The sequence below is a fragment of the Talpa occidentalis genome, unplaced genomic scaffold, assembly GCF_014898055.3.
Source record: "Talpa occidentalis isolate TD23 unplaced genomic scaffold, MPIMG_talOcc4v2.1 talOcc4.3, whole genome shotgun sequence".
NCBI lineage: Eukaryota > Metazoa > Chordata > Mammalia > Eulipotyphla > Talpidae > Talpa > Talpa occidentalis.
Window position 1 is genome coordinate 113519181 of NW_023603184.1, and position 25965 is coordinate 113545145.

General features: G+C 36.9%; 1 protein-coding gene across 1 annotated transcript; it reads right to left on the minus strand.

The window, feature by feature from the left end:
* Positions 1–703: 703 nt before the first annotated feature.
* Positions 704–22167, minus strand: ZSWIM2 (zinc finger SWIM-type containing 2). Its single transcript, XM_037521865.2, has 9 exons — positions 21928–22167; positions 20053–20129; positions 18149–18189; positions 8774–8984; positions 7170–7421; positions 6318–6402; positions 5079–5191; positions 4661–4814; positions 704–3744 (listed from the first exon to the last, which is right to left on the minus strand). Exons 1-9 carry the CDS (start codon positions 22090–22092, stop codon positions 2977–2979), a joined length of 1866 nt encoding a protein of 621 aa, XP_037377762.1. The 5' UTR covers positions 22093–22167; the 3' UTR covers positions 704–2976.
* Positions 22168–25965: the final 3798 nt, after the last annotated feature.

The window sequence follows — 25965 nt, forward strand, 5'->3', positions numbered from 1 at the left end:
GGTGGCCTTCTTCTATAACCGAGGACTGATGGGAGAAGAGGATGTTACTACTTGACTAATAGCAATGGGGATCACTGGATCCATATAAAGTCCATTTAAGTACTTAAATGTCAAGCTACAGGTAAATGAAATTATTGTAGCAGCCAGGAGATCTGACTCATGAGGTGAAGATGGTTAACCAAATGGAGTGTCAACTAGGAACAAAACAGATGGGACTCTAACAAAGGTATTCTATTCAGCTGGAACTATCACAAGAAATGAAAGAGGCTATTGTCACAATGCAGTGCCAAGCTGAATGGAGCTGAAGGGAATTATGTCAAGCAAAATCAGTCAGGAAAATACCAGAAAAATACAAAGAAAAATACCAGATAGTGTCTTTTATATGTGCATATAGAGAAACAAAACAAAGGGTAAGATAAAGACAAACTAGTAACAAACCTTAGAAATCTGACTATAGAACTGAGGCTTCCACAAATGGAGAGATGAGAGAGGGAAGGGGTGAGAAAAATGTGAGGAGGGAGCTCAATGGACCACGGTGGTGGGCTATGAATGCTTTGGTGGTGGGTGTGGTATGGGAACAACACAAGAATGGGGAGATTCTATACCTCAAAAAAACAAGCAGTGTCATAAACCAAAAGTTACTCAATTAAAAAAATTGTTAGACACTCAATAGTTAGGTAAATAACAAGGAAAAATGCTAGAAAATATCTTTAAAAATAATGCACATGCTTTAATATTGATTGTGTCAAAGAATTTGGCAATAGTTATGTTACAGATACTAATGTGGCATAACAGAGAATTTATTTTATTTTCATTTGATGTATAAGAAAATGCCTTTAAGGAAATTAAGTAAAAAGAAAACCACCATCAGGATATTACTATAGGTTTACTGTAATTATTAGTACACAAAAAAATGCATAGAGTAAGATAGTGACCCAGTTTCATTCATTTGCATGTGGCAGTCCAGTTTCTCAGCACCATTATGAAGAGATTGCCCTTACTTCATTTTATGCTCTTATCTCCTTTGTCATAAATTCATTCTCCATATATGTGGGGGTTTATTTCTGAGTTCTATTCTGTGTTACTGGTCTGTGTGTCTTCCTTTCCCACAATATCATACTATTTTGACTATTATCACTTTCTAGTTTGAAGTTGGGGAATCTGATACCTCCATTTTTGTCCCCCGCTTCAGGATTTATTAAAAATATTCAAGTTTTTTTAAGTTACACATAAGTTACGATATTTTGGCTCTATTTCTTTGAAGAATGTCATTGGGATTTTAATAGGGATTGCATTGAATCCATATATTGCTTTAGGTAAAATGATCACATGCAAAGGAATGAAACTAGACCACTGTAATACAGCATACACAAAAATTAACTCAAAATGGGCTAAAGACTTAACTATAATACCTGAAACCATAAAGTACATAGAAGAAAATACAGGTGACAAGCTCTTTGACATTAGCCTTAGTCGTGTCTTTGTGATTACAACTCAGTGGCTAAAGAAACAAAAGCAAAAGTAAACATATGGGATTACATCAAATTAAAAAGTTTCTGTATAGTGAAAGAAGTCATTATTAAAATGACAAGCAATTTAATGAATGGGAAAAGATATTTTTAAAGTATGTATCTGGTAAAGGGTTAACATAAAAATACATAGAGTGAATAAAACTCATCTTCATCATCAACAACAACAAAGCAAACCAAATAATAAATGGGCAGAGGATCTGAATAGATGCTTCTTCAAGAGGAATTACAGATGGTCAATAGAAACATGAAAAGAAGTTCAGCATCCATTTTTATTAAGGCAATAGAATTCAAAACAATGAGATATTGCCTCATACTCATGAGAATGACTTTGATCAAAATGACAAGAAACAACAAATGCTGGCAAGGATGCAAAGAGAAAAGAACCCTCACACACTATTGGTGGGGATGTACACTGGTACAGTTATTATGGAAAACAGTATGTATATTCCTCCAAAAGTTAAAAGAAATACCATATGATCCAGTTCTCCCACTACTAAGTATGTAACAGAAAGACAAACAAAAACAACAAAACAAAACCCAAAACATTAGATTAAAGAAATATATGTATCCCTACATTCATTGCAGCATCAAGAGTTGGAAACAATGTAAGTGTGTTAGATGGAGACAGAAGATTTGGCATATACAATACACATAATGGAATACCATTCAGCTATCATTAAAAAAAAATGAAATTCTATCATTTGCAACAATATGGGATGGACTTAAAGTGTGTTATGCTAAGGGAAATGAATCAGATGGAGAAAGACAAATACCATATGATTTCACTCATATTTGATAAACAAATGAACTAACAAAAACAAACAAAAACAAACAGACTACATGAAGAAAACAGTGGTTACCAAACAGGAAGGGGGAAGTGGGGTGGGTAAATTGGATAAAAGGGGCCAACTGTAGAGTAATCACTTTTTGGTAATGAGAATAGTATATACAAATGTTGATATAAAAGTCTGTATACCTGAAACCTATATAATGTCACAAACCAATGTTAAATAAAAAATAAAAGTGAAATATAAAAAACACAGCTATCTAAATAGAATCCCTGCATGTTATATTTTATTGAACAGAATATTTGAAAATAGTTTCTTAAAAGCAAGGAAAATATATTTCTTTAATTTGAAGTTTTTTAATCAATGTAAAATCAGATATAAAAGTTCTACAATTATTCATAATTCATAGCAATTTCAACATACTTATCAAGACACCTAAAGCCTTCAGTCTTATAAGGAATGGGGTCATTTCCTTTAAGTTTAGTTATTCATAGACAAGCAGACAAAATGACAACAGAGAATTCTATATACATTTGTCAAGTGTATAGTCTTCATGTTCTATAAATAAAATATTTTGTGCTCAATATTCAAATGTTTTTTGATATTAGCCAAAGACATATTTTCATAACTGAACTCCTTCCAATATTAAAGCTATCTCAGTAGTTTTTGTATTTAAAGGGTGAGCTACAGGCCTTCTTGACAGATGACAGATGTCTAACCCTCCCCAAACAATTATTACACCTTTTAGCCAAACTAAGATTTGTTGTACCCCAACTGACAATGAGATTTAAATCTTCTGAAAATAATGTATTTGATCGCCTGTTGCCATCTTTTATTTTAGTATCAAGATTGTTTAGTTTGCTATTACTTTTACAGTCTTTGTTCATTTTATGACTTTGACCAGAATGGAATTTTTTATTGATACATGAACTTTCCTTTGCAGTGGGACATGTAACATTCTTGTGATCAATAGAAGGAAGGAATGTTTGAGATGAAATTTTCCCATAGGATCTAGAGGGCAAGTCTTGAAGATACCTGGGGAAATGTTGGCTTATTTTATATTCATAGATTAATTTTCTTGAAATTGAATCTTCTGATTTGATAGAATTTAGTTCATCTATTTTTGTATTTTGATAGGTTTCTGTTGGACTTTGGGGTGTCTTCAACTTTTCAGAATTGCACTGAGGTGTGCAAGGTAAAATCCCATGTCTATTTTGTTTTAAGACTAATTTGGTGCCAGGAATAAATAGTTCTGGTTCCTCCTCTTTTGACAGATGAGTGATATCCATACTTGAGACAGGTGGATGTGAGCGTCCATTCACTGCTTTATCTTTCCAGATTAAAGGATTAAATATAACTTGTCCATCAATAGGGCATGAATTGCATTTGTGGAATAACCAACTGTCAATACATTTCCTATGAAACTTTAAAGAGAAAGTTGTAAGTTAATAGAGATACAATCATCTTGTTTTTGATGTATATTTTCTATGTAAATTTTCATTATTGTGTTACTACAAAAATTATTTAACAAAAATGGAAGGTAATAATAATTTGTCAAGTTTTATGGAAATAATTTGGAGAGGTTCATTTAATAATGTCTTAGTTCTGGACTGATTTCCATCTTCAAGGTTAAAATGAAGTCTTCTATGAATATCATGTTTGTAATTTTGTAATGTTAAAAATGTACTACTTATTCAAGCCATTAATTTCATTGCTGCTTTCTAATGAATGAAAATTATTAAGTAATTTAAAAAATAACCAAGTAGAATTGAAAATGAATTTGATGCTTCTAACATATAAAATAACAAATGACATTCTTGGGAAGAAAACAAACTATTAGATATTTTAAGTAAGTGTGACTCAATCTATACATTATCTTTATTGAAATAACTGCTTCGGAAAAAAACCTACTCACTGACTATATAGTGATCGGTAACATTACACTTTGATTCCAGAGAGGTTATTTGAAATAATGAACTTTGTCAAATTATGCAGTTCTGTGTCATCAAAACAATCACAAAAGTACATTAAAAAGTTAGTATTCTGTAAGCTTTTCCTTTTTTATAGGTAACTGACATAGATAAAAGAATATAACTTAGAGTGCCATTTTATCTTTCCTAGATAGAACATAAGAAAGGAGTCCTGTCCATGGGAACCTATCTTGAGGGGGTAGAGCTATTTTCTCAGCAGTCTTTTCTATAGCTTTTCTATCTATACAGTCCAATCTGAAAATCTCTGCATATAATACAACTAAAAAACGAAAGGCCAGACTTAAATTGTTACTTCATTTGTGAAAACTGCACCTTCAGTGAAAATCAAACTAAAGTGATAGATTTCTACCTTGTGAGCACATGGTAGCAGTCTTGTATATTGGCCAAGACGAAATGCCTTCAAACAAAGTCGACATTGGTAGCCTGGAGCAAGCAGCTTACTATTCTTTGTGATCAGTAAAAGAGGCAGTGATTTTACCACGTGTTTTGGTGTGTAAACCTGGCTGAAGGAGAATAAGCAGAGAGACATAAATATGCATATGCAACTGCAGAACAGGAAGTAATCAAAGGCACAGGTAAAAACTTCAATATAAATAATACAAATGAACACAGTTTCCTTGAACTGAAACCTTATACATTATAAAATGATAAAAAAAAACCCTATTGTATCAATATTGAACAAGACAGATTCAACCTCAATATCAGTTTCAAAAGTATTTAAATATCACAAGTCATACAAGAACTATATATTTTACTGAGAATCTCACCCTTGCTTTTCTTTAAAATGTGGCATCTTTTCTTCTATCTCTTTTTGAATATCTATGCATTTTACAATATCATCTGATCTTTTTTCTAATGATCTCCACTTTTTATTTCTCTTCTGTAATTGCCAAAAAGTAGATGTTACTTTGCAAATAATGGAAATTTTTATTTTGTGGATTAATATTAGTAGACTTCACATCAGTAACAATATAATACACAATAAAGACATCATTTTTAAGTATAGCTGTTATATTAAAAATTTACAAATATTAGTGAGCTAATAGTTACACAACTACCATAATTTCACTTAAAATATTTAAAAATATTAAAAATGATAATTATGAATGTTTGTCTTGTGTAGTAAGTAGAAGGTAGCATTATTATTCAGCACCAGGAGATATTTAATTTTTAAGTGTATACTTCAAATGATTACAATAAAATTCCAGGAATTTCATACTGTTGATGTAAGAAATTTTTAGGCCATAAATGTCAATATGTTATAAGTCATAAGTTATAAGTTGACATAGCTTTTAAAATTTAATTTTCAAGTTTGATGGCTGCAATTCCTATCCATATGATGTACGTACAATGTCATCAGGTTTTTGTTGTGTTGGATTTTATAAATTTCTAGTATGAGAACTGGTTGTCTTGTACTTCTCTATGAAAAGAGTTTTCATAAAAATATAGCCTTGGGTTTTTATTAAAAATTAATCAGCAATAAAAACAAACCAAAACAAACAAACTAATCAACTCTATAAAAGGTAATGGTGGGCCTCCCCGGTGGCGCAGTGGTTGAGCGCTGGGTTGCGAGGCTTCCTGCAGCTTCTGCAGCATCAGTTCGATGCCCCGGCCCCGGGCGAGGGTCCCACATGGTGCGTAGACCTCTCCTGCCGCCCGCTGCTTCCCTCAGCAGTGTACTTCATCAATCTGCTTGCTCTGCTCTCCCCTCTAGCTCTGGTGAATTTTCTCACCCTCCCATGCTTCTGACTGTGCCCAGTGCTTGTATAAATAAATAAATAAATCTTTTTTTAAAAAAAAAAGGTAATGGTTCATGGGTGAGCTGGTGGTGGGAGGACTAAGGTGAGTAACCAAATACTGTATAAAAATGAACAATGTAAAAAAAATGACAACTAATCAGCTCTATTCTAGACTGTTTCCATTCTTAGTATTCTTAGATTTGTTTTACTTATATTTGCAACAGGACAAACATAAACATCATATGAAATTCAGGATGGATACTGTACCTCACGAAAAGTAAATGAATGAGAAAGATGGCAGCAGCTATCAAAACATCGCTGGCATAAGTGATATTCTATACATTCTGTGCACCTAAAAAGCAAAACACCAACATATACCAAAATTTCAGTTATTTTGATGGTTTTAGTGAAGAATTCTTGCAAAATTTCCTGAAAACTATGTAGATATGGCCCAGTCTATCTCAACTTTCAGCTGGTGTTAGCTTCCTATTGCTACCATAACAAATTACAACAAATCTAGCAGTTTGACACAAATTATTATCTTAGTTTTGTAGGACAGAATTTTGATGTGGGTTACACTCAATGGGTTCACAGGGTTGCAGTTCTTATTGGAAGCTTTAGATGCTGTTTATATTCCTTATCTTAGTTTGTGACTTTTTCTTCCATATTCAAAACAATTATTGCAACATTTCTCTGTACCTTTCTTCCTTAGTCACATTTCCCTCTGCCTTGCTTCTCTGCTTCACTCTTCTGGTTAGATTCCTTAAAAGGGAAGCCCTTTTAAGAATAGTTTTGATTATACAGAGCCCATAGAATAGAGAACAATCTCTCTCTATTAAGGTCAGGTGAATAGCAACCTTACCTCCACCTGCAATCTAATTCCCTATTACAGGGAACCTAATATACAGATTCTAGGCATAAGGATGTGGACATACTTGGGAGGGTATTATTTGACCTATCACATCCCTTCCTTGATGTCTTCCTGGAATGTTTTAGCTTTTATTTATCTTTCTCTAAATTCCTATAGGATATACAGCCTATTGGAAGAAAGCAGGCTAACTGCCCAACTACATAAAGTTAAAAAATATATATATTTATAATATTTCTCAAGACACTTACTTATAACATGTCCCCTCAACTGGAAACTGTTTACAGTTATTACAGGGAATTCCAAGGTGTCTGTCTAGTCGCTCTCTTTCAGCTGTAGTCATAAGTTTGCCAGAGTTTTTGAATTCCTCTAAAATTAGTTTTAATGGTGCAAACTCTTTCCTACATAGAGGACATTTTAACATCGATGTGGTCGATATCATGTCTTGATAATTCATTAAGATCTTCATGCATTTTATATGAACACTATTGCCACAGCCAAACCTGTCAAAGATAAATTTCAAGTTTATTGTTTGGACACAACAAAGTTGTATAGATTTATATAAATAAAATTTTCTGTGTTACCAGCTTGATTTCCCATAAAATTTGACTTTGAACTGATTTCCAGATACAGGTTGATTAACATAAATAGTTTTATATTGATCTTCGTTAATTTAGCAATCAAAATTCTAAACTCTCTCCTATTCCAATGAAATAATGGTAAAATACTTTCCATCACTAACATAATTTTCATTTTTCAAAGTGATAGTAAGTATTGTTTTGACAAAAAGGAAAATTTTAACAGTTATTATTTAGAAACAATGCATCACTGAGAAAAGGGATGTCAACTTATTTTCCTAGAAATGATACAGTATGTGATAGAATTCAAAAATAGCTACTGGAATAAATAACGCTGTTGGAAAGAGTTAATAATTTAAATATATACAACAGAAGCAGTCACATGAAAAACTATAATGATAATGAAAATTTTGGCAAATCATCAGGAGAAAAAAATATTCAGTGGCAAATGGTCACATTTTCCAAGTCCAACTTGATAGTCCCTTAAAGGATAATAAGAATATCACACTCTTAACATTGAGCATAAGTAAAATTGTGAATTATTTAGATTTAAAGATGGAATTTTTAAACAATGAGAAGTATTTTTTATCATTTTAAAGTAAGATACTTCTTTCACTTTTTAAAAATAAAATTACTTTCAGGAAATTCTTTCTAACTACTCTAAACTATTCATTTATTCATATGTATAAAACAAACGTGAAAATTATCTTACTTTAATAACTAAAGATAAAAAAGGTAATAAAGAGGAGTTACATTTCAAATATATAAATATAAATATATCCCAGAGGGTCTCCCTGGTGGCACAAGGGGTTAAGCTTCAGCACTATGAACAATCCACAGCCACTGCAGCACGAATTTGATTCCCGGCCAGGGAGGTGACCCACATGGCGCAGCAGACCTCTTCTGACTCTCCTGCTGTATTTCAGTAGATCTGACTGTTCTGCTCCCCACTCTTGTCTCTGGTGAATCCTCTCTCCCACCCCCTTGCACTTCTGGCCTGTAACCCAGTTCTTGTCTGCATAAATAAATAAATCTTAAAAAAAAAAAATATATATATATATATATGTATATATATCCCAGAAGAATTTAGAGTAAGAACAGAACCCCACAGAAACTCTTACAATAGTTATGTCAGGAAACAAAAAGTGGCTAATTATAAATAAACCATAGGTAAAGGTTTCTCTTGTTTCTCTAGCAACATATCTCAAAAGAATCAATTATAAACACATGACAATTTTTTCTTAAATTTTTAAGATTCAAAGAAAAAAACCTGTCACCTGCAAAAAGTGACAGGAAGTTTTTTCTCTAAAAGCACTTCTTGACAAATAGGGCAGATATCCTCTGAACCAATTTCCTTCTGTTTAACACACCCATCTTCTTCAACATGCACATTTTCATCTTTCATTTCACGTTGGGGTGTTTGAAGTCTATGTATCCCCCGAAGTAAGTCGTCAATTTCTCCTTCCACGAGACCTAACTGTAAAGCAGCTAGTGAAAAAATCCCAAAATGTTAACTCAGTGGCAAAATTGGAGATACAGAAATGTAACTTACGTTGCAGGTTAGAATTCTCTTTCAAATATTAGAAAGATGAGTTTGGTTGAATTATTACACTGACATTTACCACTTTTTTGTACGCCTTTCAGAGCCAAAAGTTAAGAAAAAAGTTGAAATTGTCTATTTTTATCTTATTACTGAAAAAAGTCAGTGCAAATAGTGTATTATAAGGAGTTTCGATTAATTATATGATAGCATTCATCCTTGGATTAGTGTTACAATCAACGTTTTGACTTGTTCACTTTTTTATAAGCAGTTTATCAACATGCAAGAGTATTAACAGAAATGGGTACAAATGCATAAAGGGGAAAGAGACTTGTAAGTAGTTAGTACAGTTAATATTTGTTAAATGAATAAGTGAATGAATGGATAATGGAAGAATAAGACTCAATTAATTGTGTTTATTTTCCTGTCTTAGTTTTCATGTTTTTATAAGAGCGTCTTGGTAGCCTAAGCACAATTAGTCTTCCTCAGGACAAGCTATTCAGAAATATATTGTCTGTACTCTTCAGATGTATGTTCTTTGAATTCTGAATTTTCTGCATTTTGCTATCCTGATAAGAAGTTGTGCTTTAAGTGTATATAATTTTTATCAGGGCATTATAAATTCTGTATTCCCTCTTCTATCCCAATGCTCCTTTCCCTATCACTACCCTTAACATGCCATAATCTAAATACCAGCTGTTATTGGTCCTCCTGAGTTCTATTCATCTTATTCATTCTTTAATATAGAGATATCAAGCAGAATTATAACAGTAGAAAAACATTTGCAAAGAGGGACAAGCCTTATATTTATGAAGCGTCTGTAGTTATATTCCAGTAAATAAATAGCAAAATACAACTCACACATGAGTATAAACAGCAAACAAAGCAAAAGAAGAATTTCAATTTAATTAACATTAAATAAAGCGAGTCAAAATAAGAATAAGACGGGGGGGGGGGGGGGAGCGGAGCAACATGGCGGCAAGGAGACGCTGCGAGTAAGATCTCCCATTAAAAAAAGTTAATAGGGAGGAAAAGCGGCAGGTCCCAGTGAGAACCGGGACACGGCGGGATACGGAAGATAAACGGACGACTCCAGCAAACTGCCCGAAGAAGAAAGTTGCCATAAAAGAGGACCAGAAGGGAGGGAAGCGCAGAACCCTGCTCCCCTCTCCCACCCACAGAGGCGGCACTCTCCGACCGCAGAGAGGAGGAAAACAACAAACCAAAACGGCCAACAAGAACAAACGACGCAGCAAGCGGGACTGTGAGTGGAAAGGAACTATTTCAGCCACCACACCCCGTGAACAGGAGCTGTGGAGAACCCTGCAGGATCCGCCGCGGAGGTGAGCTCCGGGCGCCATTGAAGAGAGACCCCGCCCAGGAGGAGACCAGCACCAGCACACAGCCCCGGCCGCCCGGTAAGCCTGCGCGGAAAGCGGCGCGCTGGAAAAACAGACGCGGATCAGGATTGCGCGGGAAAGCGGCGCGGATCGCGCTGAAAAGCAGTGCGGTTGAAAAGCAAACGCGGGTCCGGATCGGATCGCAGCTGCCCAGGTCCCCGCGCCTGCGACCTAGGCTTGCGGGGAGACGCGCGGAGGCCCTCCCCGAGTGAGCAGGAATCAGGCGCCCAGGCAGGGGAGCGGGATTCAAAAGGCGCCATTCCCGCGCCACTGATCTGGGCTACAGCCCGCGTCCTGGAACTGAGGGCTTTGGAACTGAGACCCGGGGCACGAAATTAGGGGCGTGGGTTCCCCACGACGGTGGGGCACAAGGCAGACACAGCACCCCAAAGCCGTTGAGGTGTACCCTACCATCCCTGCTCTGCTCCCTGTCCCACAGGGTGGAAAATCAGCTCCCCAAGGGCTCTAGGAGATATCTCTGGCGCCACCTAGCGACTTGAAGCCACCACAGGCTCCTGAAGGAGCTAGTGGCCAGCTGGGGAGTTAGCCCACGCTGGGCCCCTTCCAAACAAGTAGTCTGAGCCCACAGGGAGAGCGAGCACCCACAGCCGGGGCAGACCAAGCGCGCAGAAGAGTGTGCCTGAGACCGGACGCGCAGGGAGTGTGTCCCACATCACCATTATAGAATAGGGACATTTCTTCAGTAAAGACTACCTGCAGAAGGCTTCCTCAGGAGCCAGAGGTGAGCAGGGGAAGTTCGCCCACGCCAGACCCCCTCTGGCCTGCAGTCCAAGCGCAGAGGGGGAGCAGGAACCCACCGCCGGGGCAGACCAGGCGCACAGGGGAGTGTGTCCCCACATCGGCATTTTAGAACAGGGACCTTTCTCCAGTAAAGACTGCTTGAAACTGACAGATGACTCCTGGAGGAACCAGAGGGGAGCAGAGAAGCCCACCCAAGATGCCGGCCAGTCCCAACAACACAGTGTCCCAACGCATACGGCAAATTAGAAAACAGACAGTAGGGAGGAGAAGAACCACACGCAACCTAGCAACTCTCCAGAGAAAAAGCACACCACAAAAAGAAAACCAGCCCCCAGATTGCAACGACAGTAACTTGGAAGAACTTCTGAGCCTTCCAGAAAGAGAATTTAAAATTGCCGTGATTAAAAAACTGACAGAAGTCATAAAGGAAAACAATGATAAGGGAAAAATAATCAACGATCAGAAGAATGAAATTGAGTCCCTAAAGAGGGAAGTAAAAGAAATGCAGGAGATCAAAGAATTAATGGAAGAACTAAAGAATTCTGGGAAAAGCAATGAAAGCAGAATTGATGAAATGGAAGAACGAATAAGTACTCTTGAAGACACAGAAATAAAAAGAAAACAGAAAAGGAAAGAGAAGTACGAAGGAAAAAGAATGAAGAAAGACTTCGGGAACTATCTGACTCCATGAGGAAAGGAAATATAAGAGTTATAGGAATACCAGAAGGAGAGGAGAGAGAAGTAGGAACAGAGAAAATATTCAAAGAGATAATTGAAGAGAACTTCCCAAACGTGAAGGAGGAGCTGAAAATTGATATACAAGAAGCAAGAAGAACACCAAACTTCCATGACGAAAGGAAAAATACAGCAAGACACATAATAGTAAAGCTCCCAAGAATCCAGGACAAGGAAAAAATAATGAAGCTGGCAAGAGGGAAGAAACAGATAACATTCAAAGGAAAGCCAATCAGGCTGACATCAGACTTCTCCGAAGAAACACTACGGGCAAGGAGAGAGTGGAGGGACATAGTCAACAGACTCCAAGAAAACAGATGCCAACCAAGAATACTCTATCCCGCAAAGCTCTCCTTCCTCTTTGAAGAAAGAATATGGACTTTCCCAGACAAACAGAAACTCCGGAATTTCATTGCAACTAAACCCCCACTCCAAAAAATACTATAAGGAGTCCTAAAGCCAGAACCTCAGAGGGACGAATAACAATGAAAGAAGGCCAAAAAAAAAAAAAGTTATTAAAAGAATAAATAAATAAAATCAAAGGAAAGACAAACACAATGGCAAATACAGATGTTAACATATCAATATTAACTCTAAATGTTAATGGACTAAACTCTTCAATAAAAAGACACAGAGTTGCAGCCTGGATTAAGAAACAAAACCCAACCTTTTGCTGTCTCCAGGAAACACATTTAACTACAAAAGATAAAAATAGGCTCAAAGTTAAAGGATGGAAAACAATCCTACAAGCAAATGGACCAAAAAAGAAAGCAGGAACAGCTATACTTATATCAGATAAAACAGATTTCAACCTCAAAAAGATAAAAAGAGACCCCAATGGTCACTACATTATGATCAAGGGGACAATACTTCAAGAAGAAATAACATTAACATATACTCACCAAACGAAGGAGCACCAAAATATATCAGACAACTGTTGTCCTCTCTGAAAACAGACATCAGAGAAAACACATACGTAGTGGGAGACTTCAACACACCACTATCAACAATGGATAGATCAACAAGACAAAAAATAAGTAAAGAAACCAAAGCTCTAAATAAGGACCTAGAGCAATTGGGCTTAACAGACATCTATAGAACACTAAACCCCCAAAAAACGGAGTACACATTTTTCTCAAGCGCACACGGATCATTCTCCAGGATCGATCACATACTGGGGCACAAGACAAACATCAACAGATACACCAAGATTGAAATCATATCAACCATCTTTTCTGACCATGAAGGCATCAAACTAGAAATAAACCATAAAAAGAAGGCAAGGAACTTTCCTACCTCATGGAGATCAAAAACCACACTAATGGAAGACCACTGGACTAATGAGGAGATGAAAGAAGAAATTAAAAAATTTTTTGAATTGAACGACAAGGAGGACACCAATATCCTAAATGTATGGGATGCAGCAAAAGCAGTAATAAGAGGAAAATATATAGCAATAGAAGCTCACATCAAGAAACAAGAAAGAACTCAAAGAAACAACCTAATCTCGAAGCTCAAAGATCTAGAAAAAGAACAACAAAAAAACCCCAAAACCAGTAGAAGAAAAGAAATAATAAAAACCAAAGCAGAAATAAATGAAATTGAAACTAAAAAAACAATCCAAAAGATCAATGAAACCAAGAGCTGGTTCTTTGAAAAAATCAATAAAATAGACAAACCCCTAGCCAGGCTCACGAAGGAAAAAAGGGAGAAAGCACAAATAAACAGGATCATCAATGAAAGAGGAGAAATCACAATGGACACAGCAGAAATCAAAAGAATAATCAGTAACTACTATGAACAGTTATATGGAAACAAGTTTAACAATCTAGAGGAGATGGACAAATTCCTACAACTCTACAATCACCCAAAGCTAGATAAAGAAGAAATAGAACACCTAAACAGACCAATTACAATTAGCGAAATTGAAATGGTAATCAAAAACCTCCCCAAAAACAAAAGCCCAGGACCTGATGGATTTACAAATGAATTCTACCAAACATTCAGAGATGAATTAGTGCCTACCCTTCACAAACTCTTCCAAAAAATTGAGAAGGAAGGGACAATACCAAACACGTTCTATGAAGCCAACATTACACTAATACCAAAACCGAACAAGGACAACACAAAAAAGGAAAACTACAGGCCAATCTCCCTAATGAACACTGATGCAAAAATCCTCAATAAAACTTTAGCCATCAGAATCCAACAATGTATCCATAAGATAATTCACCACGACCAAGTAGGATTCATTCCAGGGACACAAGGATGGTTTAACATCCGAAAATCAATCAACGTTATCCAACACATCAACAAAAAGAAATATAAAATCCATATGATAATATCAATAGATGCTGAGAAAGCTTTCGACAAAGTGCAACACCCATTCATGATAAAAGCCCTTGAAATTCTTGGGATACAAGGAACATACCTTAACATCATAAAGGCCATCTATGACAAGCCAACAGCCAGTATCATTCTCAATGGTGAAAAGCTGAAAGCAATTCCATTAAGATCTGGAACAAGACAAGGATGTCCACTCTCACCACTGCTTTTCAATATAATACTGGAAGTCCTAGCCAGGGCAATAAGACAAGAGAAAGACATCCAAGGAATCCAAATAGGAAAAGAAGAAGTCAAACTATCACTATTTGCAGACGATATGATATTATACATAGAGAACCCCAAAAACTCCACAGAAAAGCTAATTCAACTCATCAATCAGTTCAGTAAAGTGGCAGGATACAAAATCAACATGCAAAAGTCAGTAGCCTTCCTATACACAAACAATAAATCTGAAGAAGAAGAAATCAAAAAAACCATCCCTTTCGTTATTGAAACAAAAAAAATCAAATATTTGGGAATAAATCTAACAAAAGAGGTAAAGGACCTATACAAAGAAAACTATAAAACACTGTTAAAAGAAATAGAAGAAGACACAAAGAAATGGAGAGATATACCCTGCTCATGGATTGGAAGAATAAACATTATTAAAATGGCCATCCTTCCAAAAGCAATATACAGATTCAATGCTATTCCAATCAAAATTTCAATGTCATTCTTCAAAGAAATAGAACAATTATTGATGAAATTCATATGGAATCACAAAAAACCCCGAATAGCCAAAGCTCTCCTGAAAAAAAGAGAAGGGAATGGAGGCATCACACTCCTAGACTTCAAACTATACTACAAAGCCATAATCATCAAAACTGCATGGTATTGGAACAAGAACAGACATACAGACCAATGGAATCGAATAGAAAATCCAGAAATAAACCCACAGATTTATGGTCAACTAATATTTGACAAAGGAGCAAAGACTATGCATTGGAGCAAAGAAAGTTTGTTCAATAAATGGTGCTGGGAAAACTGGGTCGCTACATGCAAAAGAATGAAGCTTGACCACTACCTCACACCATACACAAAAATCAACTCAAAATGGATTAAAGAACTAGACATAAGACCTGAAACCATAAAATATATAGAAGGAAATATAGGCGAAACACTACGTGATTTGCACATCAAAGACATCTTTACAGACACATCACCCAAAGCAGTGATAGTGAAGGCGAAGATAAACAGCTGGGACTACATCAAATTAAAGAGCTTCTGCACAGCAAAAGAGACAATAACAAAAACAGAGAGAAACCCCACCAACTGGGAGAACATTTTTGCACCCAACACTAATGATAAAGGACTGATCACAAAAATCTGCAAAGAGCTGATGAGACTCAACAACAACAAAGAAAATAATCCAGTCAAAAAATGAGCAGAAGAGCTAAAAAGAAACTTCTTTGAAGAGGAAATGCAAATGGCCAACAGGCATATGAAAAAATGTTCAACATCACTTGTCATCAGGGAAATGCAAATCAAAACTACCATGAGATACCATCTCACACCAGTGAGAATGGCACATATTAAAAAAACTAGCAACAACAAATGTTGGCGAGGGTGTGGAGAAAAAGGAACTCTTCTGCACTGTTGGTGGGAGTGCAAACTTGTCCAACCACTGTGGAAAGCTGTGTGGAGATTTCTGGACCTACTAAACATAGAGCTTCCATATGATCCAGCAATTCCACTCCTAGGTATTTACCCAAAGGACACAGAAACATCAATTCCAAAGAACACCTGCACCCCTATGTTTATAGCAGCACTGTTTACAATAGCTAAGCTTTGGAAACAACCCAAATGCCCAAAAATAGATGACTGGATCAAGAAGATGTGGTACATATATACCATGGAATATTACTCAGCATTCAAAAAAGATAAACACATGCAATTTGCAGCAACATGGATGGCGCTGGAAGGGATCCTGCTCAGCGAAATAAGCCAAAAAGAAAAAGAAAAATACCGGATGGTCTCACTCATAGCAGGAATCTAGAAAACTTAAATAAGGGACCAGGAAAATGAATAACTATAAGAAAGTGAAAATCAAAATCAACAAAAAACTATGAACCAGAGACACTTTTAGGGGGGCAGGGGCGGGAGGGGAGGGATTAGGGTCAGAATGGGGGCGCTGCAATTGTATGGGGAATATAACAATAAAATTTATTATCTAAAAAAAAAAAAGAATAAGACAGACACGGAATAAAAACCTATTGGATGCAATAACAAAATATGTTTTGTTTGCTTTATGTTTTTTTTTTAAAGTTATTTGAAGGCATTTTAGATCTTGCAAGGATTATTAGATGTACAGAAGAATGCAAACAATTTCCTTATTTAATTTACTAAGAATGAAGAATACTATAAACTTTGTATCTGACATTTTTTCCTGCTTTGTGTGACTTAGTTTTCTGCCCCATTATTGTAGGAATATTAGCATTTCAATATATTTCTGTGCATCTTTAATTATTTTCCTTGGGGACTTAAACAGATATTACTCTCTCTCTCATTATATACTTTAAATAATATGGTTAAATATACCTAAAATATGAATTCAAGAAACAAACAAAACTAGCAGAAATTGATAGATTGATAAAATTAACAAAAGTATGTTAATGACCAGTTTGGTAATACCAAAAGATAACAGACACAAAATATTAATACTTAACATTAAAGGCAAGAACAGGTGGCATTTACTAGGCATTGTATTTAGTATTTAGAAGAAATACCTGGTACAAAATCTGTTTTGCTGGGAAACTTCTGTTACATACTAGAAAAACTAATACTCACTATTCAAAAACTGCTATGATTATAATACAATTCCTGAGTAATTATCTCTGTAGTCTTCAAAATTTACTCAGGTTGAAAGGATTCACCAGAGACAGAGTGGGGAGCAGAACAGGCAGATCTACCGAAATACACTGCTGAGGGGAGCAGAAGGCTAGACAAGAGAGGTCTGCTGCACCATGTAAGTCACCTCCCTGGCTGGCTGGGGAATTGAACTCGTGCTACAGTGGCTGGTAATAGCTTGATAGGGCTGTCTTTAACCCCTGCGCCACTAGGGAGGCCCCCCTTCACTTTTATTTTTGTGTGCTCTAGAAGTTACACAACTATACGCCTGACTCTAAAGAAATTAAGTAGTGAGATAAAAACTATTCTTTGAACAAAAATGTATTTGCATGAACATTTCAGTCAATAAACATTTCTGAATAAAGTTATGTGTACTATCAAGTGACTAATTCTGTGATGTAAAAAATTACATTTGCTGTTTTCCTTGCAATTAAAAATTGTCAGATACAGAAACAACCATGAATCTTCATTTGTAACACAAGAGGGATTTTTTTCTAGTAAATAACTGGTCCTTGGTTTCACTTTTTTTTTTTTTTTAAAGATTTATTTATTTATACAAGAACCAGGGTAACAGGCCAGATGCATGGGAGGGTGAGAGGATTCACCAGAGACAGAGCGGGGAACAGAACAGGCAGACTGATGAAATACGCTGCTGAGGGGAGCAGTGGGCAAGACAGGAGAGGTCTGCTTCGCCATGTGGGTAGCTTGCCGGCAGGCCGGGATCGAACCTGCACTGCAGAGGCTGCCGACAGCTTAACTGACTGCACCACCAGGGAGGCCTGGTTTCACCTTTTTAAATTAAGTTGGTTTGAATTTGAAAGTGGCATATAAAGTTAAATTTTTTGTTACATTGGAAAGAATGTTCCAGTTGTTTTGTGTAAATTCACCTATGAATAGTCGTCAGATTGTCTAATTTTAAATTTAGACTCTAAGTAATAAAGTATTAATTTTTTTACCTTCAAATTAATAGAAAGAAAACTTACATTCATGACTCCTTGGAAGCTTGAATTTCTTCAACAAGATCCTATTATTCACAGACAGAAAAACAAAATGCACATTTATTTTTGATATAACCTCAAACAATATAATTTTAATTTTAGAATAGGGATAACATTACAGACTTGATTTTGCTGAAATTATTATGAACAAATTTAAAATTCTCATATGTTTTCTATTATAGTAGCTGACTTACATTTTGAAATACACATGTGAAAAGTATGATAAATGGAAAGAAAAGACATTTTCAGTAAAGAGATGTGCCAGAGAGAAACCATGTATGTTTCAATGAGACGTTAATGAAGGAATTTACATATAGACAACTCTTCTTATAAACTTCCCCAAAAGTTTCTTGCTTATGGAAATGCAGTATTTTTCTGGATAGAATACCAAATGATGTTTTTTTCTATAAATACACCATTTCAATGTATGACAGGAAAAAAAATACTTTTAAATGTCACCAATTAAAACACAATGACTTTTTGAAAATGGGGATATATATTATATTCTTACTTAAATACATTAAGTATATTCAGTATACTAAATACTTGAATTATATTTCCACTTAGATGTTTCATATACTATAAAAAAGTGAGGAGTTATACTACATAAAAATCAGGACAAAATGAAGGCACTTGTCTTGAGGAAGCTAACATAAAACAAAAATGGGACAAACCTATTTTATGTGTAATAATAAAATCATATTGCAAGTTTTGGAAGGACCATATTTATCTTTAATTATGACAAACAACTTATGCTAATAGATACTCAATAAAAACTGATCAAAACAAAGAATAAATAAAAGCACTAGAAATATATTTATATTTTTTTACCATGTAAATTTTTTTTTAAGATTTATTTTTTCATGGCCTCCCTCGTGGCACAATGGGTTAAGCACCTCTGGCCTATACCCCAGTTCTTCTATGCATGAATAAATAATTTTTTTATTATATATTACTTAAAAAAAGATTTATTTATGCATAGAAGAACTGGGGTACAGGCCAGAGGTATGGGGGTGAGAGGATTTACCAAAGACAGAGTGAGGAGCAGAACAGATGGATCTACTGAAATACAGTGCTAAGGGGAGCAGCAGGGGAGAAAGGAGAGGTTTGCTGTACCATATATGGCTAGCTTCCTGGCTGGGGATGGGCAGCTGTAGCGGTGATAGTGCTGAGACTTAAGCTCTATGCCACCAGGGAGATCTAAAATAAATTATATTTCTAAAGCAAAACATTAGAAATATGAGACTCTATTCTCAATTTATTGTTTAATTTTTCCCCTTAAGTATCAATTGCAAGTTTTCTATAATAATAACATTAATGATTTATTGATATAAGTAGAGGTAGATAAAGTGAATTTAAACTAAAGGGAAATAATTTTTGTTTTTCATTTTTGGGGATTTCCTTACAAAACGGTTCTGACACTAGAGGAAAAATTTCAGATTTGACAGTAGTAATCCACTTATTTTATGTTTTTTTATAGTTCTACTTCCATCTTGAAAGATTTATAGTCAAAAACTTTGAAAAGGAAGATACTAAATTTAAAAAATATAACGAACCATGTACTGATCAACGGTGATGTAAATCAGGAAGCTTTTTAGATAAGATTTCATATTTGTGTATAGCAAGAATCTAAAATTTTAATTTTTTCTAATTAAAAAAATTCATCCTCAAAACATGTAAAGGTGGTAGTATACTGGTCCACTTAAACCTTAATTCTTGGAATGAAAAGAAATACCTAAAGATATTTTAATAAACTAAGACTATTTTACCTTTATATTCTCCCATTACCAATTTCTTTAATCTTGCAGAATTCAAACTAAGAAAAAGGCAAAACATATAAAATGCAAAGATGTTTCTTTGTGGAAGATCTTTATTACAAAGCCACTTACCAACATATATGCTTACAAAGCTCCTCTCCTTTCAAAAATGTGGAGCAGTTACAAACATGAGGATTTCCTAGAAAAACCTTTAAAGGAAAAATGTATACTTAACAACAACAATAACAACAACAAACTCCAGTTAAGAGTAACTAAGTTAATGGATAATTGCATTAAATTAGATTTTAAGAGGTAATTTACTTTAGATGACTTCAAAAGTCTGAATATAATCTACTGGGACATCTTAACTTTTGGCACCAGCCTGAGTCACTTCCACATTCTTTGCCCTGGTCAATAATTTGCATTATCAGTTAAGACCTTTTTTTTAAGAACCTACACTCGGGCAGGTGAAAATCTTATATCTGTTGGAGCAGGCGGTTAAGCGCAGCACTGTGAAGCTGTCCGTGGCCTCTGCAGCACTGGTTCGATCCCTGCCGGCTGGCGAGGGTCCCACATGGCGGCAGACCTCTCTTGTCTTGGCCGCTGCTCCCCTCAGCAGTGTGTTTTTCAGTCAGCCTGCCTGTTCTGTTCCCCGCTCTCTTTCTGATGAATCCTCTCACCCTCCCACGCCTCTGGCCTGTACCCTGGTTTTTGTATGCATGAATAAATAAATCTTTTTTTTTTTTTTCTCTTGACACGCTGTCTGGGCATCTTCCTGGCCCGCAGGGAATCGAACCAGCGTTCCAGAGGCTGCAGACAGCTTCACAGCCCTGCGCTCAACCCGCTGCGCCACCGGCGAGGCCTTTCATATTGATTGTTTTGAGGTATATTTGGCATATAACATTAGTTTCACATGTACACCATAATGATTCACTATTTGACATAGTGTGAAATGATCACCACGGCAAGTTTAGTTAACATTCATTATCACATACAGTTAATTTTTTTCTTTACCAATAAGTCTTAAGATCTACCCTCTTAGTATCTTTCAAACATACAATAGAGTATTATAAACTACAGTCACCAAGCTGTACATTAGATCCCATGACTTAAGGAAATCTAAATTTTAAAGCTTAAAATTGGTGTAAATTTCTTTCTGAGAGGAAATTCTGCCTTGAAGTGGAGCTGAAAACCTCTGTGAGGTTGTTCATCTTTGATTTTTGTTTGTTTTATAAATTTGAATTGGTGAGTTTAATTTTATTTAGCAAGTGTAGTAATTTTATTCATCAAGCTTATGTTGGCTAAAACAATTTATTAAATTGAGCAATTGTTGTAATGAAGTAAAAAAAGAATGTTTTCAATAAACTAAGGCTAGCAATTTGTATTCGGTAGTTAAAATGTATGACACTAAGTTAAAATTTTCCTTAGCACCTCCTGGGAGGTGCTAAGGTGAGATTGATGGCTGATTTTTGAGTGCTGAGATTGGGATATCAATTATGAAATATCCGTGGTCCTTCAACAAAAATTTAAAAAATAAGTTTTATGCATTAAAAATCTTTCCGAGGCATCGGCATTTAAAAGTCCTGTTATAACTTCCGAGTAACTAAATAGTAAAGAAAAAAAAAAAACAATTTGTTTAGCAAATATCTAGTTTGAAAACAGATTTTTGGATTTTCATTTCATATTTGAGTCATAGAACTAGTGATAGCTAACAACAGTTCCAAGAACGTACTAAAAGCAAACCATATATTCATATAAAACGTCTCACTTTTTCAAGTTTCAGATCAGTGGCTATCATTTTACAAGAACCCTAAACTCCAACAATGAAACTTTAAAAAACAAAACAAAACACATTTTCCTTTGCAATCTGCACATGTTTGGGGCCATGGGCGCGCTGTGACAACCAAGGGTACGCAATGATTACGAAGGTGGCTACATACGGGGTGGACCTAGGGGGCCCCAGGGGTCGGCGGAGCATTAGGGGAGGCGAGTTGGGGGGGTAGTTACTCGGAAATCCCTGTTCTCCGGCTCCTCCTCCCTCAGCAGGAAGCCGGTGGGGCCGATCTCGCGCAGAAGGTAAATGTTGCTGCTCAGCGCCTGGTCTTGCTGCCAGCTGAGTTGATCGCTCAAGTGTCTTCGCCTTTCAGAGGCTTTACAGCCTCCACGGAGCATCTTGCCTGGTTGCGGGAGAAGGCAGCTCTGCGAAGCTCTCCGCCGCGCCCACCGGTCTCCATAACAACCGCGTGCTAGCCGGTTGCCTCGGAGACGGTGGCTGAGCTGCGTTGTGTCCCGGCGTGCCTTGCGCCGAGCTGGGGCGGGGGATCCAGATGTGGGCGGGTGTGAGTTCCGCAGCCCCCCGCCCTGGAAGCGATGCTCTTGACTGGGGAGTGTTTCTAATAACCACTGACTGAAAGGCACAGTAGTCAACGGCATCCCGTTCCTTTTCCTGGTTCCTCGCGGGCAGAGCTCCAGAATTCTCTGTGATTAGGACAGTTACTCGACCTGGTTATTGGGCTCTGGATGCGAAGATTGTCCTGCTATGATTCATTGTCTTTTTTTTTTTTAAATTTAAATTTTATTTTTATATTCCCCATACAATTGCAACCCCCTTATTTTGACCCCAATCCCTCCCCTCCCCGCCCCCCACTCCCCATAGAGTGTCCCTGGTTCATAGTTGTTTGTTGATTTTGATTTTTACTTTCTTATAGTTATTCTTTTTTCCTGGTCTCTTATTTAAGTTTTCTAGATTCCTGCTATGAATGAGTGAGACCATCCAGTATTTTTCTTTTTTTTCTGGCTTACTTCGCTGAGCATTGATCCCTTCCAGCGCCATTGCAAATTGCATGTGTTTATCTTTTTTGAATGTTGAGTAATATTCAATGGTGTATATGTACCACATCTTCTTGATCCAGTCATCTATTTTTGGGCATTTGGGTTGTTTCCAAAGCTTCGCTATTGTAAACAGTGCTGCTATAAACATAGGGGTGCAGGTGCTCTTTGGAATTGATGTTTCTGTGTCCTTTGGGTAAATACCTAGGAGTGGAATTGCTGGATCATATGGAAGCTCTATGTTTAGTAGGTCAAGAAATCTCCACACAGCTCTCCATAGTGGCTGGACCAGTTTGCACTCCCACCAACAGTGCAGGAGAGTTCCTTTTTCTCCACAACCTCGCCTTTCATCCTCTTTATCAGAAAACCCTGATAGTTGGCATTCAACAATTTGTCACAAATATCTCCCAGCTGCTCACTATGTGCAGGCAAAATCTGAGTAGCGCTTACCCCATCATGCACACATGTTGAAATCAGCAACTGATTTCTTCCACCAACATGTGTTACTCTTCCCCCTCTCCCTCAAGGCATATTACAATCTACATTTTCTAATAAAAGATGAGTTGGGGTTCAGCATGAAAGAAATTCATTCAACCACAATTTGTCCCCCCCAAAATTCCATCCTTTCCCCATACAATCCTATCTATCTAATCTATCAATCATCCATCTATCTATAAATCATCTACGTATATCTATTATTATTTTATAATTATCTTGATGAGAACTTCATAACACATCATAGCAAAAAATTGTTAAAATTGTTATAATAACAATAGTTGCTCCAGATGTGATAAGCTATTTTCTGAGATGCCATATATTTAAGACACATAAGCCATGTAAACTTAATATATATTCATAAAATTTCATTTTGAGAGATGATAAATGTAACAATATTCATGCTTTCACAGAAGTTAAAAAGAGAAAGCACAGATTGCTAGACAGAACTTCAGTCTAGCTGTAAGACATTTGTTTATGAAGCTGTCAGTTAAGACTTTAAAAACATTTTTATATAGCCAGGTGACTATGTTTGCTTCATATGTTTGCTTCATTTTTTGAGAGTGTACAGATGGGAGTAATATTTTGCAAATATTAAATCAGGGAGTTAAATTTCTTTTTCAAATTTGCATGTTCTCCAAGTTACATTTTGAAGAATATTGCCCTAGGGAAGAGGGAAGTGATTAATGTTAGAAAAAGTCATTGATAAACTTTGGATTTCATGAATTTTTAGCCCCTGTAGCAATATAATTTGGCCATGAAAGACAAGAATTAAAAAATTCTGTAGCTCTAGATTAAAATATAACCTGAGGGAGAGGGGAAGAGTAACGCCTCAGTGGAAGAAATTAGTTGCTAATTTCAACGTAATGTGTGCTTGTTTGGATAAGACTGGGAGTAGGTGGAATATGGGATTCCAACACTGAGGTGGGTTTGGGAAGGTCGAGAACACCTGGTGCAGCTGTTAAGGTGTTAAGCTAAATTTTTTACCTTAGCATGGTGGTAGGTAGCATGCTAACTGTGGAATAGTATTGTTATTAGCTGTTTGAGTTATTTTATCCATCCAACACAATAACAAGCCAGGAAAAACATATGAATTAAGCTTCAAGCAGCAGAGAGTTTTATCCATTGGCCAAGGAATGGAGACGGGAGCTCAGACTTTAAAGGTCTTCTCCCTAAACTGGAGAGAAGAGGGACTTATATGGAGGAAAACAGAAAAGGTGAGAGGCTAAAGCATAGGTGTCAGCAAGATTTGAGAGGAAATAGGCAAGGGTTGCAAGGAACTACATTCATACTGTAACAGGGTGGTCCCCAGGAAAGGGGGAGGTTCCCTGCCCCACCCAAGGGAGGGTGGAGCTGAGCAGGAAGAAGAGAAGCAGCAGAAGAGACTGAGGAAGGAAGCAGGATGGAGCCTAGAGACACGTGAAGAAACTGTGCTTGTCTTTTGGTCGTGGACTGGGTGACACAGATGTGGGTGAGACTCATGGGGAGGTGACAATGGCAGCTTTTATCTTGATGTTGATTTTGCTCTTTTCCTTCCGGGCTTGTCTGGTTGTTTTTGACCCTTTTTTGTGGGTCCCCACTGGAAGATGCTTTAGACTTGTGGCAGGCTTTGGGGCCTTGCTCTGGGCCAATCCCATCTGGATGGACTTTTACCCACGAGGGGATGGGTAACTTTGGGTGCTTCATTTAGAAACTAGACTCTTTGCCTTACCTGTGTTGTTTCCTAGTTTTATTAAAGTTCCTTCCCATTAAAGTCTCATATGTTTTCTGTTGATGCGGCGGATGGCAGAACCCATTTAGAATAGGCAGGTTTGCGGGGTTTGGGCTGCCCCTCTCCCTGTCCTATAACAATACCCTTTTTTCTTCCAAGTTTTGTTGTGACCAGACTGGTCATAGTACTGGTGGGCAAGCTTTTTACTGTGGCAATGAGTCTGTGGCTTAACCCTGTGGCTTCTACCTCCCCCTGGCTTCAGCTGGTCTCTGTCTGGTTTTCTATGGTTTATTCTGCAAAAAAGATAAACAGGAACAGATCAAGGAGGAGAAACTTACAGTACCAGGCCTGGTGCCAGTGTCAGGGAGATAGATAACTAGGAAACTTTAAATTTTTAGCTTAGTGCTCTAACACAGTGTGAGCAGTGTGCAGAGATGCCAGTGGAAGACAGACACTGGATGAAAGGCCCCAAGAATTAGACACACACTAAATACAGGTGTTTGCATTTACATGCAGAAAATGGGCCCAAAACAAAGGCAGACAAGAGGATGTGAAACTCAACAACTTCAAGACTGGAAGTAAACAGAACCAATGACTCCAGTGGGAGGTGCAAAAACGATACTTTCTGTTGGAGGACAAGGATGAAAAAAAAAAAACTAAACTAAAAAAGGAGGCACCACAGTTCAGAAACCTGGCTTACACAAGGAAGTGGAGGCAGAAGAGATTAGCATAACCATCCACACAGTTGCTGAAACTAGCATCCTGAGGGAAGACACCTAGATTACAAAGTATAACATGCAAGCAGGTATCAGACTGCAGTCTAGAGCACAGGCCAAGGGTAAGGATATGGAGACTGAGCCCACTGTAGAATCTCAGGTCCCTTTCAAATACTACATAGTTACTCAAAATAAGCAACTAACTGACAGCTCACGAGGAGTGACCCCTCCCAGAGGAAGACTGTATCAGTGCAGTCTCTACACAGGCTCAGGGCAGCAAACCTGTGCCTGTGC